Raw genomic sequence first — 18,883 nt, forward strand, 5'->3', positions numbered from 1 at the left:
ATGTATTTCCAAGATCCACTTCCCACTTGAAGACCACTGTATATTGCTTGTTCTACACAGTATGGGCGGACCATGACAGATAAAACAAGCACCATCATTATGTAATAAGTGCAATTATTTTTATGGCTATTGAATTCCATTCTTCCTATGCAATACATAAAATGCAAATGTAAAGCAATAGTACAAATTACAAGCCCTAACAAGGCAGTAAATCTGAACCAAGTCACGCAACATAACATGTCTATAAACTTTCCCACCAGCTGCAAAAAGGCTTTCAAAAGCTGCTTTTTTAAACTTATTTTTCTTAATTTTTAAAAGAAAATTAATGAAAATACCCCTATCTCTAGTCACCTCTGAATAGCAAATTAGTAGCTCTACCAAATTTGAGGGGAATTCACAGAAATTGAGATGAATATTGTAAGATTTATCAGTAGATGTGGTGGTTCTTTCTTTTACTATTGCATTATAAAAATAAAATGTTTAAAAATAAAAGAACTGTCATCAGAAATACAGTTGATTGGAGACTATGATTCATATTAAGATCATAACCTATAAAAATCATCAGCTGTGCAGAATGAGCTGTTCCAGTTGACAGATCTTATTAACAAAATCTTGCAATAAATTACAGAAAACGCTGATTTTAAAAAATTGCTTTTGGCTTTCAGCATACAGAGCTTAAGGAGCTCCTGACACTAACATATTTTATGTGGTTTTAGTCACTAGATGCTACAAACAACTCATCTTGTTCTGGAAAAGCTGTACTAATACATTTAGTGAGAATGAAGGCAATTTTTTTTCCCGAGAATTCAAATGTAACACATTTTTGTCATGAAGTACACTTTTATGCAGCTTTGCTTCCCTTTGTTTGTGGGCAGAAGATATTAAGAACAAAATCATGAAAGGATGACTAATTAAATCAGTGTCTGTAAGTATTTCTGCAGCTTCACTGAACTAAAGCAGTTATCACTTTACTCTTAGCTCTCCAATACCAAAAATCAGTAGATTCTGTGACAAAACAAGAGGTGACCTATTCTGAGAAACCCTGTTAGGGTAACTGATATGATTACAATAGTACGACCAGCCAAGAAGGACAATACAGTGAAATATGAAAGATATTATCCACTTACACCTAGAGTGACAAGTGTATCGTGCAAAATAAAAAAAAAAAAAAAAAAAAACCAAAATCCCCAAACATTTCCAGCTGACAGATCTTATGTTTTTTAAGCTATCATGAAAAACTAGACACTTAAAATATTTCAGCACCAAAAAAATATCTAGTTTTCTGATTTCACAACTTTTTAAAATACCAGAAACACTTAATGACACAACGACATTTTTTTTCCCTCCCCATGTTATTTTTGGCCTCAGCCAACATGCAAGGTCCAGTAGCTGGAGTTTGCCTGCCACGCTGACAATGGCCAACACATTGAGCTAAAGGAGCACTTCCTCACTGGTACTTTGTTGTTATTTTCAATGGAAATCGTGGACAGCAAAAATAAACTGCAGATTACTAGGCCAGGCTAAAATTAAAGACTCTATAAGAGACAAGCATCAATGACATCTATACTGATAAATGTCTTCTGCACACACAGCTTACATCTATTTTCCCAGCCTTTAGATCGTGCAATTTACTGTATTCAGCTGTTACAAATGCTACTGTTTCAAATACTGCCAGTACTAACTTGCAGAGACCCATTTCTAATCTAAAATCTCAGCGGCTCATTATAATTGTATGTTATAAAGTTTGCCTTTATTAACAGAAGAAGCCCAGACAATCTTTAATGATCCATTATTCTGTTTAAGTTAACGCTGGTATAGTAATCAATCTACTGAATATCATACTGTTATCTACTTTTAAAATATAGCTATTTGCTCCAAATGCTTGCATACATCTCAAGATAAGGAATATTTTATGGAATGAAATTCAGGAAGTTAACTTTGTGCCTTTGTCACAAAGTAGTATAATATTAAGATCAATCTAAATTAGCCTAAAAGATCTCTATGTAAAGCATGGTCAGAGTATTGTGAATTATGAGGACTACATTTTATTTCAGGATTATCTGTAAATCTTATAAACTTCCAGGTTTGCTATTGGTAAAAGAGGTAAAATGACACCAAGCACCACAGACCTGAGAAGTTTCATACAGTATGCAGGTCCATCATTCTATCCAATACAACATAAATATGTTTTGGAAGGTAGTCAAATAGAATATGCTGCATAACATTCTACACTCTTTTGAGAGGTAGCTGCCTGGCACAGACTAAAACAGTCTAGTGCAAAAAGATCAAGTCAGATCTGAGCTCCACATCATTCTTTACACTTTTGTGACCACAACACACTACACACCAGGTTTTAGTTAGTCAGTTACAAACAAAATCAATGAAGCTTAAAAGCAAAATAAAATATTATTCTTTTTCAGAATATTTAGCTCAGGGTTTTCAAACAGCATTAGAACTTTATACAAGCGCATTTGTGTTTTGGCATTTGCAGCAATTTAACACAAATCTAAAATGCTGTCAAAGAAATCAAACTGCTAAAGCACAACAGAAAAGAAATTGGCCTGGAAAAAAAATCTCATTTGACCCTATATATTACACTTTTGTTTGTTCTGTACTACAGTTAATTACTCAAACATAGACAAGTATTGCAGTCTCTTCACAGTACCTGGAATTTGGTCTACATTGTAAACAAAAGTTGCAATGAAGTCTTTTAAGAGACATCCAAATGATGAAATCAGACTAAGGAAAAAAACACAAATATGTTCTTATCTTTCAATTTGAACTTGAGGATAAAACTCTTCCATCGACAGTGTTACACACAACTGTTTGGCCTCTGGCAATGTGTCTAGACAATGTCTGTTATTTATTTCAGTTCCAAAAGATCAGCACTAAATACAATGGTCATCACAAGAAAAAAAAACAAAAAAACCAAAACCAAAAAGCATCTAAAGGAACAGGTCTACACTGAGTGTTTCAGTGTTTCCTTTACACGTCAATACTGACAAATTATTGGAAGGCTGCTGGTCACAGCATCATAGCTAAATCAGTCCTGGTATTAGCTATTCACTGGAGCACAACAAGCATGTACATACACATAGGAAATGAGTACCTTAAAGATACATTCAAGAATGTGGTGTAATAGGGAACATATTACGTAATCAAAACAGTGAAAACCCCCACGGAAATAAGAAGAGAAATACCTAAATGTCTTGTTTTCAACAGCATCACTGGCAACACACTCAGAAATCCACTGATTCTGTGCAAGCATACTACAGTCACATAAACAAGTACAATTTTTAAGTTCCTGAGCTGGAGGTTTTTAATGGTTTGTCATTATGATTACATACGTGTCCCTACTTGAGGAAAACTACCAAGAAAGAAACAAAGCTACACAGAATGAATGCACCTAGGCAGCCAAGAAGGTCCATGGCATCCTGGCTTGTATCAGCAAGAGTGTGGCCAGGCAGTGACCATGCCCTTGGACTCAGCACTGGTGAGGCCACGCCTCAGGTGCTGTGTCCAGTTCTGGGCCTGTCACTACAAAAAGGACATTGAGGCATTGGAACCCACCCAGAGAAGAGCAATGGAGCTGGAGCACAAGGCCTGTGAAGATGGACAAGGCATCTGGGGTTGCTCAGGCTGGACAATTTGAGGCTCAAGGAGGGCCTTTATCTCTCTCTACAAACACCTGAAAGGAGGTTGAAATGAGCTGGGGGTCAGCCTCTTTTCCCAGGTAACAGTAACGGGAGAAGAGGCAATGGCCTCAAGCTGCACTAGAGGAGGTTTAGATTTGATATCAGGAAAAATTTCTTCACAGAAAGAGTGATCAGGCACTGGCACTGGCTGCCCAGAGAAGTGGTGGAGTCACTACCTCTGCAAATCTTCATTTGATGTGTAGATGGGATATTTAGGTATGAGCATGGGGTTATTAGTGGACTTGGCAGTGGTGGGTTAACTGTCGGACTTCATGATCTTAGAAGTCTTTTCTAACATAAAAAATTCTATAAGAATTTGAAAGAGGTATTTTAGATGTTGAGCCTATTACCTATTTTATTACTGTGGCATACACAGTACCAGTAAAGAGTCAAAAATGCAAATTAGAGTCTGACTCTCAAAATGAGTATATATGGTGGATACCTCCCTTTATAAAATACTGTGGAGAAAATGAAAAATACTACAACCAACAAAAAGAATTTAATTCAAAACGAACATGCTGATTAAAAATCCAACTGCAAAAAAATGCAAAGGAAAAGTATACAAGGATTTTCTTGAGCCAAAGCCTCATTATTTTCAAATAAGAGAACCTTAATGAAAGATTTATCACAAGAAACTTTGCAGTAGTTTGAGCCATCAGCTTGATTCTGCGGCTATTTCAACACAAATTTTCACTTATATCAAATGAATTTGCATAAGAAAACCATTTGAAAGTGGATACAAAGGTCCACATTCAATTAAAACCTTTGCATTAAAGTATAGCTTTCTAAAAGAAAAAATAATGAATGTGCTTTTAAGTGTAAGCCAACATTTCTTTTGGAACAGCTATTTAGCATAGAAAATACACAATGATGCTTTTTCTTTCAAATGTAAAGGAATATGGCAAGAGAAGTTATGAAGAGAGATTTATCTGCTGCAGGCATTATAACAGGCATTATGTTTCCAACTAAATAAAATCTGAAGAAATTTTACTAGAACAACTGAACACATTTTGCTACAATTTTAGAATTCAAAGGAAGAAACAGTATACTCGGCATTGCTCCTTAAACTATCCTCAGTCTTTTAAGTATACTCATATATTTTACTTTAAATGTACACACACTTGAACCCAATTTTAAATTTAGTGCCACAAATACTTTTGAAATAACCTGGCAAACTTGCCTCTCCCGTCTGTAACAATCCAACATATGCCACACCTCCAAACTTTTATTCTTTATAGGTAAAGTACTCTCACTACAATCAGTATGAAGTTCACAGAGTAACATCTTATGATTCCAGAGTGTATTCTCAACAACCCCAAAGATTTTGTAACACTGCAACTGATCTCACAGCTTACATCATCAAACCTGAGTACTCCCTTATGATACAAAGTTTTACTGTCATACTTGCAGTATTATTTATATATAATATGTATTATATTACCTACTGAAATCCATAAAAACTTCAAAAGAGCATTAGAAATCACTGGGATACTACGAATGATTGGTTAGGCAAAAATAATGGTCTTTAATATTTCACCAGATTTTAATGCAAGTAGTATTTAATTAAACATAAAGAAAATGTCAGAGAAAGCACAACAGGTTTGAACTTTCCAAATCATGACAGAGAAGCTACTGCACAGTAGAAGGTTGGCTACAGACTAGAACATATTTCATACACATTAAATTCTGCAGTAAAACATGAAGCTGTTAATACACTAACAGTCTTCAATTGCTGATTGCTCTTCCACCTTTCAGGGCAATGCATCAACAATTATTTCCACTACATCAATAAAAGCTCTATCATTCATGTACCATAACCCAGCAGGCAGCATTGAAACCAGCATAACCGGCAGCCATGATGGAAATAAACTATTTTATTGCAATATATTAGAGGTCTATTTATGTCAAAAATCTCATCCAAAAAAAAAAAAAAAAAGACATGGACAGCTTAAAAAAAAATCTCTTTTTTGTTTAACAGCTCCTTTACTAATTCAGAGTGGTCAGAGTACAATTATTTAAATCATAACAGAGTAGTCCTGATTCTACCTGCTCTCATGTTGTCTATTTTGCTGTCACAAGAGATGACATTCATCTAGCTCAGGGTACATACAGGAAGTTGAAGGCAGCAAGGGGTATATAAGATCCTGCCTGCTACAAAGCACACTCACTCATAACCCATGCTGGAGCCTAAATCAAACCATTCTTCTACTGTCAACAAACACTTGTGGAATAAAACAATATTTCTTCTCCTGTGGCTACTCAGCCAGACTACATGTCACTGTCCTACTACAGATAGTTAACTTGCCAGCTTGCACTGTAGAAGCCTGATCAAGAAAACAAAAGATTTCACCAGTACACTGCCCATCAAGAAGGATCCGCTGCTGTAAAAATCCAGGCTATAACACACAAAACCACATTAATTTTAAAACCCCAAAGGTAAGACATTAAGACTTCTGAAATATCAAAATAAAGGCAGACTGGGAAACTTTCATTCTGCTACCTGCTCTGTGTATCTCTTCACCTCACACTACATATGCATGCAAAATAAACACATGCTTTCCTTCAGACTAACGAATCACTCAGTACCGAGGATGAACAAAGCTCCAGGACGAGACTTGTGGAGCACTAATGATTTATCCACACTATATGAACCTTGTTTAGAGGAGATGCTTAGTGAACATGATTGGGAATTACAGTAAGGAGGAGTATGCTGTCATGCATGAAAATGTTACTCTTCAGAAACAACTGCAGGTTCCGTCACGGTGTTCCTACACGATGACAGGTACATCAGTCATACGCCACCTTCCAACCTGCAAGGTTTCCCAGAAACTGAACACAGACGTACAAGACAGCCCTGCAACTGCAGCTATTCAACATATTCCTGCACTTGTCCTGAAATTCTTGACTCATTTAAAATTAATTCTGAGAAATACAGCACTTGGGAATTCTGGCAGGAGCAGACAGCACAGTTCACACTATACATTCTCAGTCGTTTTTCCAGAGTCTTTCAGAAGCAAATCACAGCTAGCTTGCAGTCTAGGTGAACTATTGCTGTGCCCTGCTTAACACCAAACTTCCAGAAAAGGCCTCAGCCAACCTTCTTACATCTGATCAGAAACATTCCCATCAAGTGAGAAGAAAAAGCCCAATGGAAGACAGCAGCTGCTACTCAAAGTATCTGCATGCTTTCAAGAAGTAGCTCATTACTCAAACAGAAAATCTACAGAAGCTAGAAAGAGTGTAGGGTTCCAATCTCAAACTGCAACCAAAAATTTCAGTCAAGACTATAGTTGTGCCTGCCTTTACTTTCATGGTTTGTAGTTTGAGGCATCTTATTTGGTGAAACACTGAAGACTCACACTTGCAATTGTGATTTAACAGTAGTTGAAGACAGTTCTAACAATAGGACGAAGAGGAGGTAATGAAATCCAAACCGACAATTTCATCTCAACACATTAGTTTTTAAAGATTAAGTAGCTGTTCCTCTTTCCAAATATTTAAAAGAAGGCAGACACATGGTTTAAAGGCAAGATGAGTGTTGGCAACATCAACTAGCTCAAACCTTGTCTGCAGTGGAAGTTCTGACACTTCATGCTGACAGTCATGATAGACAGAAAAACCAGATCTCACTGCATTCTCTAAATATAGTAACATTGACCTTATGATGGGCTTCCACAGTAGCTGCTTCAAAGAGAGACTGTCCCCATACTGTAAAAACACTCATTTCAAATTCTTCCATGGTGGTAGTTTGTCACAAATTGCTTTTTCTGTTTTTATTTCTCCTCTTAGCAAAGAAATAAATGCTTTTTTTATCCCAATTTGCAAAACTACTCTATAGTACTACTTTCAAAAGTATCTGGTTAAATTTCTGTGCACTGTGAACAATGAAGTAATGTAATCACTGAAGCTTTCAGTTCAAGTAACCAGAATTTGCTTTCATTCTCTGTTAAGAAATGGTATATTTAGTTTGCTTTTCTGCTTCTACTATCAAGACTACTGGTACAATTGAGACTGTTCACTAAAAATTCCAGCACTCACAGACATGGCATGAAATTCCACAGACTCATATAAAAGACGCCACTAAAGTAGCACACAAAAAAACAGCATGTCCAACATCACCTTCCCAAAACATGATCCAATTAGATTTTAGAAATGGTGAACTTTCAAACTCTTAGAGAGCAGGAAGGCAGGAAAGTCTAAATAATTACTAAGGAGATTGCAATAATTCATACTCTCTCACAAATACTGTCAACTTAGACAGTTATTTTACCTTAAGCAGGTATGTAGGAATATTGCTGAAATCGACAGGCAACTTCAAGAGGAAGCGAGCCGAGAATTCTCCAGTCTGTGGAAAAAATGTAACACTAATGAGACCTAGTAGCTAAAAGAGAACCACAAACATTCTGAAGATTAAATACTATCCAGAAAAATGTGTCAGACCTCATACCAGAGAGAAGGGTTAAGATTTAAAACAAAATTGCTGAATAGAAGTATTGGAGAGGAAAAAAAAAATCATAGATTTCACAGGTGTCATACGAAAAAACGCCTTAAAAAACATTAACCCTCATTGCCAGTAAGTCAACAGCAAAAAGTAGATTAAAACAATGTGCATGACAAAAAATCAGACTATATTTTGTTACACCCTAAATATAGATGTATCTTGGCTGTACTCATTTCCGGACAAAGGTCTGGCAGGACCTGCAAAGAGTCTGAAAGCAAAGCTAAAGACCTGACAAATTGATAAGAACACATAGATAAAACAGAGGCATCTTTACAAATACTGCAGATATGTGTAAAAGAATTTGTGTTTTGAAAGGTGAGCACATATCAAAAGTGTCATCTGAATAAAGTTAGAGGAAAAGACTTCAAGTAGAAGGTTTAAAATAATTTGTCTTCAGAATTATGTAACTCTAAACACCTAGACAACCGTTTACTGAAAATGTGCCAAGTGTCCCATACACATTGCTCTTTTTTACGTATAAAGGGTATGTGAAGGAAATGGAAAGGATTTCCTCTCTGTTTCATACACTTCCTTAAAACCAGACTTTGTCCACCTGGTTATAAAGCAATGAAGTTAGCTGTATTTTAAAAACAAATGCCTGCCTGATATCCTTCATGTTAATTTTTCGTTATCTCTATTTTTTTAAATTCAATATAGTAGCCACACAGCAGCTATATTTGTTAGGTACATTGAATTAGCAGTAAAAAGTGTTAAACATTGATTTTATGCAATTAATTACAAAAACTGGGATAATTTGAGACAAGCTAACCAATTTGTCTGTGCCAATCTGTTTCTGGGTAATCTACCAGGCATGAACTATAAATACCTCATTCTACCTTTAAGTCACTAAACAAGAAAAAACAAGATCTGGAATGGAACTGAAATGTTCCTAACGGCACATTTCAAGTTATATCATTTGCCAAAAGGATTTGTGTGACATTGGGCTGTAATTCACCCTTATGCCAGCTAGCTAAGAATTGCCTTTAAAATTTGTCACTGGTAGTCACACAAGATAGGCAAAGAAATTACTCATAGAAACACTATGCAACAAAAAGTGAGTGTACACTAAAGTCCAGCTGTGAAATCTTTCCTGAGTACACCTCTTGTGAGGAGAGGTACCAACTTCCTGATGCTGTATTACTGATGTATGCAGAAAAATCAACAACTTCTTGCACACGTTTAACATGAAGACTACTGTGATGATGGTCAGGGTCCTCACTTCTTATCCAGAGTGAAATGGATATTACAGACAGTAATTCTCCTCTGGACTTTCAAAAAATGCCATACAACAGTTTGCCATAAAATCCAGAAAATTATTTTTGGTATAATACCTAGTCTGATGAACTAGGATAGCCACTGTGCACATGAATGACCTCTGATCAATGCTGCTCTGATCATCAGCTGCTCCAAAAAGTCTAGATCTTTCATATCATTCCATCAAGACTATTTTGCAAACAAATTCTTCCAAAGGTGTTCTGGCTGGACAGGGAGCAGCCCCTGTCCATGGTGCTCATCTCCCTGGCCCAAACCAGGCTGGATACCGGCATCAGGTCAAGACAGATGAATTTCTGGCCACAGCCCCGAGGGACGGGGTATTTAATGGGCTCCTGCATCTGCTGTTATTCCTCCAACAAGAAGCCACTTAGCTAGATAGTAGTTTGTTGATTTATCATATATCTTGGAGACTTGCATTTTAGGAAACTGGAGGCAGCAGAACAAAGGTATAAGAGCAAAATTCTGTTCCATTCTGGGTCAGAGTGCTGAATTCAGGTATTCTTTTTAAAGTATTTTTAACTCATGCACCTAAGATGATTGCTTTCATAACACTGTACAAGGCTCATACTCTATTATTTCAGAAATCTGCTGAACTACTATTGTTTCCAGAAAGACAGCAGCAACATGAATCTCAATGACTTCTAGGCAGAGAAGATAAAAGGCCATTTGCCTCCTGCTTTCTGGAAAACCAGTCCTATTTTGCTGATCCTTAAGGCTAACAAAACAAGAAGTTGTAAAGGATAGTAAAGAGAACTACACAAGGTAGTTTCACAGTTTTGTTTTAGTACACTAGTAAACAAGCCTCTGTCATATATGCCAAGTATACAGAATCTTCAAAACTCTCAGGAGTCTTCTTGACAGAGAATAAAGACTTAGAAAAAAGCACATGCTATAGAAAAATCTATAGCTCTGCTATATGAAAAGGATTTGACTCAAAATGTATTTATTTTATTGGAATGTTTTTAATTTAAAAAGCATTTAAAATTAAAGAAAGTTCTTTATTCAGTCACCAAAGATTGAGAAAAGACTCGGTAAAATTTCAGTACAGTTCAGAAAGTCTTCTGCGCTTCAATAAACCAGTCTGATGAAATTTAGAGATACAGCAAGTTGTTTGGGATGCAAGCTATGGACAATAACATCTGTGAATAAGTTAATTTCAATTAAATATTCTGATCTATAAACATTAAAGAAGTCTGAATTTCTTTGATGAAGAAAATTAAACTGGGTTCAAATAAAAAAGCCTAGATGACTTGCCTAAGGAAAAAAAACCAGATCAATGTGTGAGTTGTAAACATCCTTGAATCACCTGTAACTTAAGGATGATTGAAGTGATACAAAGTTGAATTCTAGCCTTGATAATAGGAGTGATGAAATTTCATCAATTTTCAGACTGCACCTGTTTCAGAAGATATAGCTTCTGAAGGCCAGTTTATCTTAAGAGTATGCCATTTCTGAAAGCAAGGGGGAAACAAGTCCTTCATAAACCCCATTAGATATTTCCTGACATATCTTACTCCAAACTTCCCAAGAAAAATATATTACTAGCAGAAAAAACTTGATTTTGTGCAAAGCTTACTCTGTGGCAGAGATCAATTTTTAAAAAACATCCATTCACACAGTAACCAAAATGCCTGCATTGCCAATGGCCACACCTTAGAGATCTATACACAGTGTTTCTATATAGAATGGCACATTTCCCATGTGGGAACATGGGGTATAACTTCAGGAAGCAGATAAGCCAGTTTAATGTCTGACTGTCCTATGAAAGCATGGCCCTACAAAGTCACTGCTCTAGCCCATCTTGCCTCCTCTTGCAGAAAATTACTTGGGTTAGTTTTTCCTCTCCTCTCCCAGAACAACTCATCTCGGCTTAGACAAGTGCAAGAGAGATACTGGCAGCTGCAGCTACCAATTAAACCAACTCAAACACAATGTGGAAACACACCCTAATGCACCCTACCCCTAAGCAGACTGGTAGGCTGGCAGGGTGTCATACCAACATGATTATTCTGCCTCTCAAATCTTCAAAGCGAACTCAAACTTCCACACTGATGTTGTACTGTGCTCTCTAAACACAGCACAGGCGTTTCAACAGTTCCAAAGTTTTCACCTATAAACCAGATGAATGAACACCAGGTTCAAAACCAGTTCTCACCTGGATATCTGGTTCAACCACCGTAATGGAATACAGCAACATCCCAAACAAGGAATATAGAAAATCAGCTGAAGTCAAATAGCTTTCTCCATCAGAAACATCAAGCATGGAGATGCACAGGAAGAACTTACATTTTCCCAAGAAGGAGTTGTATTTGTTAAAAGCATTTTAGATGTAATAAGAGCTTACCCAGTTGTTTTTTTTGCCAGCATAGATTTCCATGTTTTCTCCATACTGAGGCTCTTCAAGTAAAGTCTGATACTCAAACATGAGACGAGAACTCTCCCGTAATCGGCTGCATTGAAATTGATGATACTGCTGCACAAGCTCTTTCACAACAAGCAGCAAGCATTCAGGGTTTGAAGGATTCCAGGAAGCTAAATTCTGTTGATTAGAAAAGAACAAAACCCAAAATTGTTGACACCAATAAAAGACAAGCAATCCCCCTTCCATACTGATACCAGAGGCACGTATGCATGTGGAACATTTTTGACAAAGCTACATGACATTATTAGAATACAAAGGTTCTACCATGCTTTGGAAGAAAGCCAGGTGAAACAGCAGAAGCTTATTAACAAATAGGAGACTTACTATAAAACTGATAAAAGGGCTAGTACCAGGCTTATGTAGGCCCAAATGACCATTCTATTCTTTCCTAAAATTATAGGAAAATTATAGTTGTATCTGAGAACTGGAAAAGTTTTAATTTAATTAAAACTGATAGGCAACAAACAAGTACAACCTTGCACAGTAACTGATTCAAAAAGCAGTCAACCAAGCGAACAGGGCAAATTAACACCAACTACAGAAACTGCTCTGCTTCATTATCTTAAGCAGTGGCTACATTATCAGTGGTAGAGCAAATAGGTTCTCTTCTCTTGCCTCAACCTTGTGATTTATTTCACCTTAACTGCCTCTTCACTTGAATTACCTTGACTCATCCCCTTAACACAATTGTCATCTGTACACAGAAGCCTCTTTAATATGCTGGCAGAAATTTTTATTACAGGTTCACTGTATTTCAAGAAATAGCTAACAGAAATAAAAATGATAATACAATTAAGATAACCGTGTCAGTAGCACAGTAGTGATGTTACCACTCCTATAATTGGCTTAGATCAGTCTTCTGTGCACAGTTAAGTTTTATTCAGGAAGTATTTGGTGTTACAAACCACACCTAATGTGACCAATGTTACATGCCTACATTTGGCTGACAAAAAAAGGACCTATGTGAAAGGCAAAGGGGCACTCACCCTGTAGTCCATGCTGTTAGGACATGAAAGAGCACTTATTGAACGTACTTAAGTACTCATATGCTTTGCACTTGGATCTTCAAGCAGTTTTCTTGATACCATCCCAGAGCATGTTAACGCAATCATGTGGCATTTAGTGAGCTTTGAGTAAAAGTAAAATCAATCTGCATTTCATAGAATCATGGAATGATTTGGGTTGGTAGGGCCCTTGAAGATCATGTAGTTCAGGGGAGGGACATCTTCCACTAGACCAGGGTGCTCAAAGCACCTTCTAACCTGGCCTTGGACACTTCCAAGGACAGGGTATCACCAGCTTCTCAGTGCAACCTGTTCCAGTGCCTCACCACCCTCACAGTAAGTAATTTCTTCCTTATACCTTATTATCATTTACCCTAATTCAATTTAAAACCATTACTCTTCTCTCCCACCACTCCATGCTGTTATAAAAGCTCCCCTTCCAGCTCTCTTGAGGGCCCGTTTAGGTACCAGAAGACTGTATATCACACAGATATTTGACAAACTAGCTGCAACAGAATTTTAAATTGCATGAATTGTACAGTTAACATGAAAAAACTCAGAACTAGCACAGATATCTGCACTTTACAACTAAGTGATGATATAATACAGTAGCTTCATAAAATTACTTATTCATATTCGTATTCAATGTAGTTACATGCCATGTTACTTCTTCCTGTAAGTTGCAGGTATTTCATAAACAAATTCATATTTTGTGCAATGCCAAAAGTAATAAATACAAGTAATAAACACAAGTGAATGAGTTCCACAGAGAAGTTGTTGAACCTCTGTCCTTAGAGATACTCAAAACCTGACTGAACAAGGACCTGGACAGCTGAATCTATCTGAGCTGCCCAGGCAGGGCAGCTGGGCTAATGATCTCTATCTAAAGGCTCCTTCCAACCTCAGCTAGTTTTAGCTTTATGAAGAGGTTCACAAAAAGCTCAGACTGAAACAGGATCTTAGCAAGGTGAGACTCCACAGCCCTGGCCTGAAAAGAAACAAATGACTTTGTGTATAAAATTTATCTGCTGATACCCCTGATACCCTGCAAAAGCAGATAGAAAGTTTAATCAGTTACTCATCAGGCACCATGCTTCATCTCTACAATGAAATTTACTTGTAGCCTGATCTCTAACTAAGATGGTTATTTCCATTAGAAAGGGTTATAACTTTTATTATTTCTGATGACTTTGAATATGTCCCTGTGGAACAGTTTTATACAGACTTCAGTATATGTGTATGGTGGCTCAATTTTTCAAGTGTTTACCTTTCCACAACTTTATACTTTTTTCTCACTTAAGTAATATATGTTAAGATCTTACCAAAATGAACTTGTGATTTTCAGCATCATCACTTGAAATATACCAGACTAATTTGTCAGTGAAAGCAACAGGAAGTATGTATTGCTGTGTTTTACATGCATGAACAGCTACAGGATTGAACTGTATTCCTATTTTCCTGCTCACTCTGATTCTGGTCAAAAGGGCTGCTCTGCATGGCTAAAATGCTACTTTTGAACCTATGCCTTTAAAAGTTACTACCGTGTCACAGACTTCACATTTGTTCACAGCTTGATGTAAAAGTACTGTTTTCTCCTCCTTCCAGACAGTAGGAACACTTACAAAATGGTAATATTATCATTGTAAAATCTTAAAATGTAAACTACATTCCAGAGGAACTGGTCAATTGGTGATACACTAATGCAAATTATGTAAGTTCCTCAAACACTACAGAGTGACTGAAAACCTTTTTTTACCTTGTCTACTACCTACAGCTGGTAAAAATTTGTCTGCAACTTGAACCTATTTAAGCTTATCCAATTCCACAAAATACTAGAGAAAATCTGTCAGGTAAGACAGCATCTTCTAGGAAACACATTTTCTACCATGCAGCCTGAAACCAGACTGCATATAACCTTAAATTTCCTGTTCCCAAGCTGCTGCTCAAATAAAACATTTCCAGAAAGCCAGAGGATGTAATATGCCAGTATGTATTGATATCAGCCAGACAAGTGGGAATAACCTTTCCTCCTAATGACATTGGTATAACACAATAGAAATGTTCTGTCAAAGGAAATGACCAGCAGTATTTTAATAACTGACCTAAATGCAACTGAACCTTTTGTTTTTTAAATAACATTACACTACAGAACAAAAAAAGAGCAAGAGGAAATCCATTGTCATTTGTGCAGCACAGAGCTAAAGGAGTGCTCTTTTCAAAGAATTCAAGAACATTGCATCAAAACAGTGTTCATTCTGTACTGTCTTAAAGCTACAGGAATTAAAATTAATGATTTGACTGTAGGATCCTTACTAAACACCTCTCATTCAGCAACTCAAATTTCAGAGTACAAACCGGCTATAAAAACAAACCACCTGAAGAACAATTCAATTACCCACTCAGGACATACAAGAATTATAATGGATTCTCACTGATGAAAGAAGAAACATACAAGGGCTACACAAATTTTCTGAAGCACAAGTTCTGATTTATATGAAACATTTTTAGCTTTAGAATCATATTATTGTAGTGCATGTTATTTGGCATTTGGCCCCTACATTTCCATTCATTTTGTTAACTTTGCAGAAGGACTGCACTTTCCACAAGATCTAAACTCATAAATTTTAACACAAACTCTACCAAATATAATACCATAGTTATGTACGAGATTTCTTTTTGCATATCTTAGTGTAACTTATTTGCCCTATGCACTAGGTTCATTCACATGAAAACACTTTTAAACAACTTTAATCCAATTTCAACAGGATGTCAAAATATGTGCTATATTGTTCTGGTTTCAAACAGCACCTTCCTAAATCTTCCTTCTGTTTTTCAAATCAAAGATAAAGTAAGCAACTACCTGTAAAATACAGGTAGTTGTAAATGTAAAATACATTGTTAAATCTAGGGCAGAGTTTGATTTGTCAAGTTTATCCCTTTCAGAGTGCCTACATTGCTACAATTTCAGCATTAGGCAGAGTCTTCTGAGGACAAACAATTCATCACTTTATTTGATGCAAGTAGCGTCCTTGCAACAGTAAGCTGACAATTTCTTTAGAGAGAAAGGAGCTTCTAAATAAGAATTTATTTGGTGATGCAGTATTGTTGTCACTATTAGACTTTGGAAATCATCAAAATCTTAAACATAGAGCAAAAGCAGTAGTAACCTGTATGCTTCATTTTCTGATTGTTTGCCTGAAGGCTGCATTCCAGCTGAACCAATCCTGCTTTTTAAGAGATTGTAGTTAAGAAGATTTAAAACATTAGAAGACCAGAGCTTCTGGTGTTTGTGTTTCATGGCTTCAAGTTCTGCTTGAAAGCTCAAATCTTGTATAAGTATTAAAATCTGATGCAATTTCAAGATTATGAGGTTTAGTTGTTACAACTTTAAAAAAATCCTGGGAATAAGAACTCAGACAGATCACTGAAGCCAAGAGGAATACAGAAATAACAAGACAATTATGTATATAGAAAACAACTTATTGCTTTCTGTGGCTTATCTCAAAATTTTCTGCCTTGCTCACAAATCTATACATTATCATTTTACCAAAATCACATGCATGCTGAAAAGATTTTTTTTCCACCTGAATTTGCTATAAAATTGTGACTAAAATGAATTTTATAGAGAAAAAAATTATCACTGGGGCATTGACAGACTGAGTTACATATTTCACTCAATAAATTCTGTCTAGTTTCAAATGAGATTTCTGCAAGATTTCCAGGGAGTTAATAAAATTTAACAGAACAATCATTAATGCATTTAAAATAAAGAAATCCAGACTTGGATACAATCTCTTGCCTTGTTTGCCAATAGATATCTTTAAATGAACTCTGCAGTGCAAACTCTCTAATTTACTGAACAGTTAGCCAGTTAGATTGAAAGTGCCCCAGTGTACAACAATATACCAGCATTAATCAACCCAAACTGCATCTGCAACTAGCCCTGCATTCGTGCTGATCTCACATGATGGCCTACATGCACAACTCACACTGGTTAGGACCATCATTAATGTTATCATTTTTTCAGTGTATCATTGAAGGACTTACCTGACATTTCTGAGCACACAGATGAAGGTTCAAATAAACAATTCTCTTCTGCCTAAACACTGCTTGCATGTGTCTAGACATGATCTCCACTAACACTATAAGCAACTATATGCATCAGATCTTAATTTAAACCTTTCAGGTTTTAATTTCAGCACTTTTTTTTTTTTTTGGTTTTGTCATACTGCAACTTGTGTAACTTCCATCTTCTAAGAAGATAAATTGTTGCCTCATCTTAAGAAGTACAGAAGGTTTAGCAGCATCCAAAGATGACGGTACATTCTTGTGGACACAAAAGCCTGCTAATGTCAATCTGTGACAACTGGGTGAATCCCATTTTTCCAGTTAGGGAATGAATGAAAAATGATCTTCAGGAATAAATTCAAAATGGCCTGCAGAAAAAATAATGGAATGAGAACTTCCATCTGATAAGAGACTAGACTCCAGAAGCACCACTGCCCACACAGCTGTAGCTATTGTCATACAAAAGATGGCCAATAACTATTTACCTATCCATAAGCAAGCACTTCAACATAAAGAAGTTAAATGCTCCATGGCAGAAGTTTTCCTGGCTGACTTTTTTCATTATAGAACAAAGTTTCAGGACAAGGTCTTCCAGAAAACAGTTATCTAAACCTTTGATTAACCAATAGCATGTATATTCACCAAACCTTGCCCTCTAGCTCCTGCTGTGAGGCAATAGGAATGGAAAAATAGTATTCAATTATTATACAGAGATTAACAGACCATAGACATCCATCAAACTGTGTCTACACTGGAGAAATCCAAGCGATTTAGGAGATCTCTTCTGACAATCTGCCAGATATTAAGTTAAACAATCTCACCAAGGAGCATTGATTTTCACTAAGAAGTATAACCCCAGAGATTTTGTCGGGCTGCACGTTCAATTTGTGAATTCCCTGGCTCCTGATCCTGTCTGCTAACAGAAGTTGGCTGCATAGTAAGCAAACAGTTTGATAGGGAAAGGTTTTCTTGACATTCAGACATGACCAGAGTTGAGAAAATGAATTCACTTGAAGTTGGTATAAAAGGCAGAGTAGAGCTGTTATAAGGCCACCCACAGAGTGCAATTTAAGCCATTTCAACAGTAACTCATTTAAATGAGCAGCAATGACACCAACTGGATTTCCAAAAGAGACAAGGAAAATTTGCACCCTGACACTATCAGTTCTAGTGAGATCTTACAGGTGAGGCAAGGGAAAAATCCCCAACAAAGTAAATTCTCAGCCCTATTAAAAAAGACATGCAGAGTTTAGCTTTCCAAAGATTCCATACTATTCAACTTCTGGCAAAGAAACCACATTTAAATTTTGTTCTGGAACATTCTGTGCTTTGTAGTCTTTCCTTTATCCTTCCAAAAAAATCTAATCAAGAACCTATGCAAACTACTCAGTGGCCATGATTACCTATTCCCCATTTTTTTTCACAGCACAATGGGCCTCATGTTCCATAAAGCTGCTAATTCATGGGATTCTTGAGAGGTTATTGCTTATTTCATAACTCCAAGCAATGTCTGCAGCAAGCCATAATTCTACACTATCAGAAATGAAATACTGTAACAATTTCTAATTGATTTGAAGTTGTTTTTCTTTGAAATGTGTTTAAATACCCAGGTTGCCAGAATATCTCCCAGGAATATGATTTTAAAGAAGACAGATTGCAACTGTTTTTCCTGGCTATACTACAGGAAATAACAGCAAGATCTTATTTTAAGTTAGTGTACTTCTATATTTCTAAGCAAGAAATTAACTTTCATGAGAAAATGTCAGTAAACAAAACCTCCCAAGCCCGTAACAGTGGTAATGCATTTCTATAGCATCTTTCATCCAGAATTATCATAAAGAATAATGTTAAGTACAGATTTGCATTTTGTTTATATCTCTGCACACCACATGCACACAACTTGCATCCTACAGTGGCT

At 36.4% G+C, this 18,883-nt stretch overlaps 1 protein-coding gene across 2 annotated transcripts in view; it reads right to left on the bottom strand.

Annotated features, from left to right (window-relative positions):
• The window catches only part of BABAM2 (BRISC and BRCA1 A complex member 2), a 161,770-nt gene that overhangs the window by 99,790 nt on the left and 43,097 nt on the right, over positions 1–18,883 (bottom strand). For both annotated transcript variants that reach the window (XM_058800994.1, XM_058800993.1), the window contains exons 5-6: positions 11,816–12,010; positions 7,966–8,040 (exon numbers count right to left, since the gene is read on the bottom strand). In XM_058800994.1, the coding sequence (XP_058656977.1) occupies positions 7,966–8,040; positions 11,816–12,010 (270 nt within the window). The remainder of the gene's footprint in view (positions 1–7,965; positions 8,041–11,815; positions 12,011–18,883) is intronic.

This window comes from Ammospiza caudacuta, chromosome 3 (genome assembly GCF_027887145.1).
Source record: "Ammospiza caudacuta isolate bAmmCau1 chromosome 3, bAmmCau1.pri, whole genome shotgun sequence".
Classification (NCBI taxonomy): Eukaryota; Metazoa; Chordata; class Aves; order Passeriformes; family Passerellidae; genus Ammospiza; species Ammospiza caudacuta.